The sequence below is a fragment of the Morone saxatilis genome, unplaced genomic scaffold (assembly GCF_004916995.1).
Source record: "Morone saxatilis isolate NCDOM2014 unplaced genomic scaffold, NCSU_SB_2.0 Contig8, whole genome shotgun sequence".
Classification (NCBI taxonomy): Eukaryota; Metazoa; Chordata; class Actinopteri; family Moronidae; genus Morone; species Morone saxatilis.
The window spans coordinates 9,005,947-9,015,288 of NW_023340257.1; the positions used below are offsets into that span (position 1 = coordinate 9,005,947).

At 42.7% G+C, this 9,342-nt stretch overlaps 1 protein-coding gene across 1 annotated transcript in view; it reads left to right on the plus strand.

Moving 5' to 3' along the window:
* Nucleotides 1–35: 35 nt before the first annotated feature.
* The window catches only part of tnfrsf19 (tumor necrosis factor receptor superfamily, member 19), a 17,309-nt gene continuing 8,002 nt past the window's right edge, over nucleotides 36–9,342 (plus strand). The window contains exons 1-5 of the mRNA XM_035680260.1: nucleotides 36–206; nucleotides 862–950; nucleotides 1,815–1,925; nucleotides 6,917–7,095; nucleotides 7,221–7,306. Coding sequence (XP_035536153.1) covers nucleotides 885–950; nucleotides 1,815–1,925; nucleotides 6,917–7,095; nucleotides 7,221–7,306 — 442 coding nt within the window. The 5' untranslated portion in view covers nucleotides 36–206; nucleotides 862–884. The remainder of the gene's footprint in view (nucleotides 207–861; nucleotides 951–1,814; nucleotides 1,926–6,916; nucleotides 7,096–7,220; nucleotides 7,307–9,342) is intronic.

Consider the following 9,342-nt stretch of genomic DNA (forward strand, 5'->3'; position numbering starts at 1 on the left):
CTCCCTCTCTCCCTCTCTCTCTCCGCCTTTGATCTGGGCGCTCAGTTTGTCCTCGGTGATCCGCCGCTGCTGTGTTGAGCTGGGCCGGGGCAGCAGCGCTGACATGGTGAGCAGACCGGTGCGGGAAACACACCACCACACCTCTCACCGGTCTGCTTTCGACTTTTAACAACCAACACTTTGATCAACAGGCTCCTTTTTAGCAGGTAAGAAGAGCTTTAAAAAAAAAACATTCAAACAATGCGCTTACAACAGGAGACTTCATATCAGAACACAAGGCATAACAACAAACCTGTAGTCCTTAACTGCATATTAAACGTACTATTATAGCGCCACAGTGCAGTGAACGGACGGTAATGTCGGTATATTATATTGGTTTATAGTTGTTGTCGACATGGTGATAGTATTGTGATACTTTCTATGTAATGCTCCTATAAGAACTGTACAGTGTCGTTGTGGACGCTGTCAGCGGACTGCCGCAGCGGCTGATGGGACTTTAATCAACCAGCGTCAATTAACTGTGTTGCAGTGTGCGTGTGCGTGTGCGTGTGCTTGATGATGATCACACAGGCGTTTAAGCCCTTTATTACCCTGGAACTGTTGTCGCTTTAAGGTTGGAGATGTGAGCTTGTTCCACACTGTATGACATACATATTGTATAATAATTCATAATTATAGCTGTATTGATGTTTACAAGTTAAATATTCAAACCAATACCTGAGTGTCAGTTTTATTGTTTTACTTGAGGAAATTTGACCCAGCCAAATATATATTTTTTTTTCTTGAAAAATCATTATTTTATGGAGCGGCAGCAATAAAATAACACACTTACATACTGTGTGTTTTGCTGTTTTTTTTCAGCTGCAGGCAAGTGGCTGATCAAAATGGTCTGGATGCTTCAACGCACCTTCTCACTTCTACTGGCTCTGCATGTCATACATTCAACTCTGGTAAGTGTTTAACCATTTTTTTTAAAACTTTGAACACAAGCAAGTGAGAGAATGTAGTGTTCCTGATTTGCTCTCTACTTTTTCATTAACCCAGGATTTATTGTGTGTATTTCTTGTCGGTTGTAGTCTTGTAAACATTTACAAGGGGAGCATACTGAGTGAATAAGAACATCTTCTTCTCCATTTAATTTAATTATATTCTACTCTGTTTTATTTGAGTGCTAAAGTCCATTCTTGACCGAGGGGATTGTGCTTTAACAAAAAAAAATCTTCACTTGAGGTCCACTTACTAGCTTTCTCTGACGCTTTCAACAGCATTTCACACCTTCTCCATGACAACTGAGCAAAACCCTACTTTAAGTAACTAAAGTTAACTGCGGAGGCTACAAAACTCTTCATTTTTGCACAAACTGCACACATGAACTTGAACTTGAACTGCATGCCAGTGTTGAACAGGTACCTGCTCACACAGTGGGATCTGTAAAACACTTACTGGTAACACTGACAATGCCGAGTATCATTTTACCTTTATCCACTGCACTGTGCTGATTGTATTTGATATTTGTGTCCTAGTTTCTGGTTTTCGTGAGCCCTGTATTGTTGCTTTTGACTTGATTTTGAACTTGATTCTGGGGCTGCAACTATGCAGTTTTCCCACAGGGCTCATTAAAGTTCCATCTAATCTCAACCCAACAGTATCAGACTTGTTTTCAAGAGGAGTCCAAGGCGGGGGTTGATCCCCTTAAACTATTATAAAAGATTATGATGCATAGCTCCGGATTCGCTCTGCTTTCTCTGTTATGGATGAAAGTGGTGATGAAATGCAGGAATCTCTAACTTTCACCAAATGACTGTCCCTCTCAGATTCCTGTGAGGGCCGAGGAGACCAGAGAATGCAGAGAACAGGAGTACAAGGACCGGTTTGGGAACTGTAAACCCTGCAAGCAGTGTGATGCGGGACAGGAGCTGTCAAAGGTTGGGACAAAGTTGTTTTGGACCCATTCTGTGTTTTTTTTTTTATCACCTTACCTGAATTAACTTAAGTTTTAATAGAGAAGTCTGATGCTCTGTGTTGACTCAGGAGCATTTTCCACAGAGCTGCTAAAAGGAAAAAGTATTGTCACTTGTTTATTTAGGAAAAGGAAAGTGTAGTAACACAAGGGATTCATAACAGGTCAGTTGAATCAACTTCCTTAAGCTGAAAAAAAAGTTGGATGGATTATTCCTGTGGTGAAAAAAAAAACTGTTGAGTTCATGACAAGAATGGACATCACTGTTTAGAAAAGTGTATCTTATCCAGAGAACCAACGTTATTTATTACTTCCTCTCTTTCATGCAGAGAACAGCCAAGCCGATATTAGCTTTTGTAGAACACCGACCCTTCTTTAATCAGTCACACCCATACTTTTGACCTTCTGCAGCTGAATGGCTTCCATTGTTTTTCCCCATTGCACCCTGTCCAACTTATTGTCTTCACTGTTTGAAGCAAACCATGCCTAAGCTTGCTGCTCTCTCGACTGGGAATACAGTTTTTTCCACCACCTTAGCCACAGGTTTTGTGTGCTTTGTACAAACAGGCCTCTATAGTGTAAGCAAAGGCTTTCCTCTCTGGCAGCAGCTATGTACCTACCTTTGCAAATGTAGGCAGTGATGTAAAGGTGAGTGAAGTATAATCACTGAATCATATTGTGGCAAACAAACATACATTATTATATGTTAAACTATTTTACTTTCTTGTTTTAATAATTTAATAGTAATTAATGGTACACTGCAAAACCTTTACATGTTTAAAAGTACGATTTTGTATCTTAAGCTGCTTTGCAAAATATTATTACATAAAATGACTAGATTATTCTACCTGTGCAGTTCAGTTATATTGGATTGGCACATTTCCCCCCTTTTTTTTAAAGCACAATCTGTAAAAAACAACATCAAATAAATAAAGTAATTACAACCCATCAAATTGGACCCTGTTGTTATAATATAAGTGAGAGGTCCTTTAATACTTTAACTGTAATACACAGACTGGCAAACACTATAACTTATATCAACGGTGATCGACTAAATATTGAAAACACCTTACAGTATAATGCAGGACAGATTAACAGGCCCCTGGACCGACCATGACGTTGAATCAAAACAGTTTAAACAAAAACTGAACATTAAAACATTGAATGTAGGATTTATTGCAGGGCTGTTGTTTTAGACTAGCTGGGTACGTGAGAATATACATGTTATTTATTTAGTCAAAAGACACTGAAAATTGGACTCTAAAATAGGATAGTTTAATCCTCACACTTTAATTTCAGTTTATGGCAGCCTTAAGTAAACAATATTCTGCAATAGAAAGACTGGTAAACAGACTCTAGGTGGGTTTACACTCCACTACATCTTTGAGTACTGGTGAAAAAAACTCTGTATGACCCTTGACATCTGTTGCACACATGCATTTAAGCCTGGTTGCCTTTAATCTCAGTGCACACAGACATGCACTCTGTGGTTGGTAATACGCTTCAGTAGTCCTCGTGTTCCTCTGCCAGCTCAACAGGCATGAATGCTGCTAGCCACCCTGGGGTCCTGGTTAATAATTGGCTGCCTCATTCTTTCTCTGAAGGTAGCGGGATGTCGGCTCACAGTGGAGACCTAGGCCTGCACTCAGAGAAAGTTTCCCAGAGACACAACTTCTGATCTGAGCACTGTGTAACCAAGACAGTCTGTCCATATTCTGAAAGCAGGACGGACTGTTGGGAGGGAAGCAGACTTTTGGAGTCACTCTGTGCAGCTGCCATAGAGATCCCAGAGGAATGTGCCCCAGTTTGCTCTGGAAGTTTGCCTCTGGAAGCCGCTCTTAGGCGGACTGACAAACATCAATTAGCCCCTTCACACTAACTGTTGCTAAAAGAACCACCCACACAGAGGGGCCGTCCATTAAAAGCACTTATTCTCTTTCAGACATATTTCATTCTAGGTTTCATTCATAGGAAGTCGCTTAGTCTCTTGTGTGGTGGAGGAGAAGGGGTGAATTGCTTTCCAGTGCATGCTGGACAACTGCCAGTGGCAAAAAAGGCAAGAACACAACTTTGATGTGTCAACATCTTGTAGTATGTAGCAAGAGTATAACATTTCCTTCGGCCACACTCCCAGGGCAAAGGACTTTTGCAAAGGCTAAAGAGAGAGACAGAAGTGCAAGGAGTGTATAAGCAGCAGAAGGCTCAAAATCACATTGGCATTAGCTGCATTGTGAGGCATTAAAAAAAGCTTCAAAAGTGTAGACGAGACAGGGAAAGTAAAGGAGTGTATTTTGTCCCAGACAGAACACCGCTTTAACTAACATGCATTGTTTTCAGCGTTGCTTCATTATCAGATCAGATGACTGGCCACCCCCTGTGTGATTCCCTCCTAATCTCAGAAATATCTCTGCGTCTGAACATGCTTCAGGTTCCAGCCAGCTCCCCCCTCTCTCGCCGCTCCTCTCCCCTCCACACTGCTGTTATGCTTGGCAGTCTCACCCAAACTAGATCAGGAGATAGGACAGGGAAATGAGATGTTAAGCATCTGCTTTTTTTGGATGGCTTTGACATGAAATCACCTAAAAGTACAAATGCTTTGTTTTGTCTCATGCATTTGAATATTTTACACATAATCCAAGATTTAACCTGCAGAGGAACAAAAAAATATTGTCCCTCAATTGCTACCAGATGTAATAGAGAGTTCATTTGCCTCATTTCATGTGTGTGTATCTGTGTTTTGTGTTATTTTGCCATTATTATTGTATTGTGTTTAACAGACTGAATATTCATTATGTTGATATTGGGGGCTGTTTTATGATAGTTATGTGTTGGGAAAGGCTCATGCATTGCATACTTTCCTATTCATATGATAATAACTTCAGCACTGACAAATTACCACAGAGTACAGTCTTTCTTTTGAGAAAAACTAGTCAGGTTGCAGGGTGTCAGCTCAGTTGAGCTTTGTTAGCAGGGATAAAAGAAGAAAGAGATAATTCCTTGATGATCTGTGCTGCCTGGAGCAGAGGGGCAGAAGTTGGCTGCATTCTCCTTTTGTTTCAGTGCTCTGACCTGCTCGTGTCTACGTGGCATCAGCCCCCATCCTGCCATGTGGTGCCCCACAGGCAGAGCCTGTGCCAGTGCTGAGCTTAACGGTCATGAATTGTCCCCTGGCCCCTTCATGTGGAAGTGGGTCACAGAACCTCTGTGAGGTACCCTGCAGTAGCTGGGCCTACAGTGCTTTCTTAAGGACCAGTTTTAGGGTTCAGTGCTGTGGTAGTTTTCCAGCCTCCCCTGGCTCAGACTGAGCTTCATTCCCCTCAGACAGCCAAGATCATGGCTCGCAACAGTGGGCGGCTGAGTGTTCTTTATTCTGCCTTTCCCCTCTTTATCACTCATCAGCCACCCCCTCTCTGTTTCTCACTCTCTTTCTCTATGTCTTTCCCTCCCTCTCTCCCCCACCACCTACACTGTTCCCTGCCCTGCCCTGCCCTGCTGGAGAGCAAGACCTTATATGGAGAGTTCATAACAACAGCTGCAATAGTCCAGTCCTCGCTGGACCACCTCAGGCCAGGCCTGGCCCAAGGGTTCAATGTCAGCCTCACATGTGTTTGGCTGGAAGGCCTGAAATCCTCATCTTCTGTCCCGACTCTGCGGTGCCATCACACGATCACATCCTTGCTTCTAACCGCCTGTTTCATTTCTCGCCAGCCTGCTTCCCCAAACCCAACCCCCATATCAGACTCTTGTGCCCACATTCCAGCAGGACTACATGCCCGGGCAGTGAAATGGGACACGGGCGAGGAGAGAAGAGAAGAGAGAAGCCCTGTTTGAAGCTGGCCTTCACTTTAATGATATATGAGCACTCTCCCACTCCCCCTGTCTATGCTCCTGGCTTTGGATTGCAGTGTGGCAACACTGGACAACAGGAGGGCAGCTGCTACGAAGCTGATAATGAATTATCAATGAATGATGTCATCCCTGCAGGGTCTTTTCACTCAGTGTGGTGTACAGTAATATCAGCTGTCATCTAAATGTCAGTTTGTCATCGAGGTCAAATCATTTTTAGGGAGTCTGTAAAGAGACAAAACAAGACTAACACTGCCAGATGGAAATGAGCAGCCAGAGTAATGCATGTGTGGCTAATTTAGTGTTTGGGTTTCTCTCACCAGAAATGTTACCTTGATTGTTGACTTGATTGTTTCTATATTACCAGTTGTTGTACAGAATAAGGAAAACAATGTTAAATCTGAAAAATAGTTAATCTGCCTCTGAAATAGATATAACTCTTACAACCAAACAATATACACACTTTATCTCTTCTCTGTGTCATATATATTCTGTCTATCTACTTTATGTCCTTCTTAAAAATACAAAAATGTCTTTAATAATCTACATTTTGCTTGGTTCAGGTGAACAGATCCTCAAAAGGTGGTTCAGCATTAGATCAGTCACACAGTAGTAGGAAGCTGTGCTTTTTAAGTGCACTTCCAATTGTTGAACACAAAAAGAGTATTCATCTTATTTTCTCCATATACCGCTCCCTAATCCTTGCCCTCTTCCTGAAGCGTTTCCTTTGCTTGCTGGCCTCTCAATCAACGGGACACTCACTGAGTCTGCTTGGAGAGGGAGTCACACAAAAACGAAGCAATAAACTTGCAATAATACAACAGTGGGTGTCCCTCAGGGCCTTTATTATTCAAATGCCTGGCCTTTCTGGGTCTTGCAGCGGAAGGCAGCTCATTCATACTGAGAGAGTCAGGGAGATTATTGCCAGTGTAAGATGGACTCTCAAAAGAGGCAGACCATTGTTCTCCTCTGATCCCACGAGCCAAGATCATTCTTTAATTCCAGACCCCCGGTAGCCCACATTCAAACCCTCTTTTCACCAGCTGCACATCTCCCCAAACCACCGACCCCACCTCTTACCCGGTGTATTTCTCTCGTTAATCCCCCCAGGAATGTGGCTTTGGTTATGGAGAGGATGCCCGGTGCGTGCCCTGCCGGAGCAGTCGCTTCAAGGAGGACCGGAGCCTACAGAAGTGCAAGCCTTGCCTGGACTGTGGACTCATCAACCGCTTCCAGAAGGGCAACTGTTCCACCACCAGCAACGCCGTGTGTGGCGAGTGTCTGCCCGGGTGAGAGGACAGACACCAACACAGCTTTAATGTGTAACACTATGAACTGAATTTGTGCATGTTTGCTGCTCATGTGTTCTTGAAAGCTCTGAAGGTTAAAACATGTAATTTTGTGTCTTCACCAGATATTACAGGAAGACAAAATTAAGTGGTTTCCAAGACATGGAGTGTATACCTTGTGGGGACCCTCCGCCTCCTTATGAGCCTCACTGTAAGCACCTTTCCTTTCTTTTACCTCTTCTAACAGTTGGCCTTACATCAGTGGGACATTTTGTTAAATGTTCCCATGAATACAGGCTATTCATCCCAGCCCACAATAGGTGATGTTTTAAGATGAAACAACAGGGATACAATAGTTTAAAAGCAAACATCACCAGCTACAGCACACTATTGAACTCCTAGCCAAATCCTACTAGAACCAAAACTCAGGCTGCAGTGCCACAACAAAGCTTGCACACATACAACATGCCAGCACAAGGTCCTTACAGTAACCAGAACCACAGCCTTTAAAGGGTGGAGCGAGCCATAGTTCATTCACTAAGTCTCACTGAGCCGAGCAGCTATGCTATATGTGCAAATAAATGCTTGGATTTACAAGCCGAGCTGTTGAAAAGCTGAAATTTACTAACACTGGATTAATACAGGATTATATTAGATTTACTAACACTGGATTATATTAGCTCAGAACACGTCACTCATTTTCAGCACTCAATTTGGATTAAATGAGCAAACTTTCCCTGAACAAACCCTCCATTGAGAAATTCTAGACAAAATGACATTTCAAAAAAAAAAATTACTGCACTGTTTTGTTTTGTTTTGTTTCAGCACCAAGGTAAAAACGACAGGGAGTGTGCCAGTTAAAGCCGGCAATGTATTACCTTTTGTACCAGATGCATTATGCAAAAAGGAGACAGGAGGTGTGTTACAGTATGTTCACAGAGCAGGGCTCACATTCCAGTAGGATACAGATCCAATTAACTTCTGTCTTCCGGCCATTATAAGTAGTTAAGTACAACCTTATGATTTCAGGTTTCCACATAAAACCAACAGGCGAGTGAACTTATACCTTTGGTAATTGAGTGTGACTTCCTGATGGCAGAGGAGGCTGCAGCTGTTTTGGAGGAGACTTTTGGCAGCATGAGCATCAGAGCAGTCCTAGCCAGGGTTAGCACCCCCATGTTAAATAAATGGAGACAGCTCTGGGATATCTGACAGCTAAAAAAAAAAAAAAAAAACTTGTTTGCTCTCACAAATGTAAAGAATCAAGATTTCATCAGACCATCCACTGTTTGTTTGGTTTTTAATCAAGGGTCTTTCTATGTCTAGATTTTGAGAATATATTGTTGCAAACAGTGTTACTGTTTGTGTAATGAACGCCGGCCTTGGGACAACTGGCCTCCCTCTGTCTGCTCATTTGTCCATTTGTGCAGCTTCCCGTTTTGATACTGGAGAAGGCCAGCGAAACAAAATGGCCATTGTGTCTGAGAACATAGCTGGTAGTTAGCTCCTACAGGGACTCTCAGCGGAGCATTTCCAAATGTTTGAAAGTCTTGCTCCCTCCCTCCAGTGTTATCTTGAGGAGAGTGGTGAAAACTTAAAGGGCAGATCATTCTAATAGGCCACACTGGCCTGGGGCAACGGTGCAGCTGTGCAGGGGAGGCAGTCGCCGTCTGGGGTGGACTGTAAATCTTAAACCACCCCCTCCTTTCTTCTCCTCCCTTTCCCCCAGTGGCTTTTTGGAGCCGAGTAAAAACGAGATTGTGTTTTATGGATTCCTTCAGCCTCTTTAATGTGTTTCATCTGCTGGAGTTTTTCACTGTCACGGTAGATCTCAGAGACTGGACCAATCTAACACACAGAAGTTGCAGACAGATACATGCGCACACTCAAACAAGTAGAAAGAATCTTACCTGCTGTTTGTAGCTTATCCCTGTATTGCAATCTATTACTTTTCCAGCCGGATCTACACTAAATCAGACAACACATCTTTAATATTTTTAAGCAGGATATTTCTGTCTTTCACAAATTAAATATTTTCAAGAAATGGTTCAAATTCTGGCCTCCATATGCTACTGAAAGGTTTTTAAATAGAACAGAGCTTGTGATGGAGACTGGCCAAAATCGGTCCCTCTTGATAACCTCAACGCTCCATTTTGTAACGCGATGAAAACATATTCTGCATTCTTTCCTACGGCGTGCTCAATGACTTCAAAGGATCACGCAATCAATTCTCACCACTGATGGCAC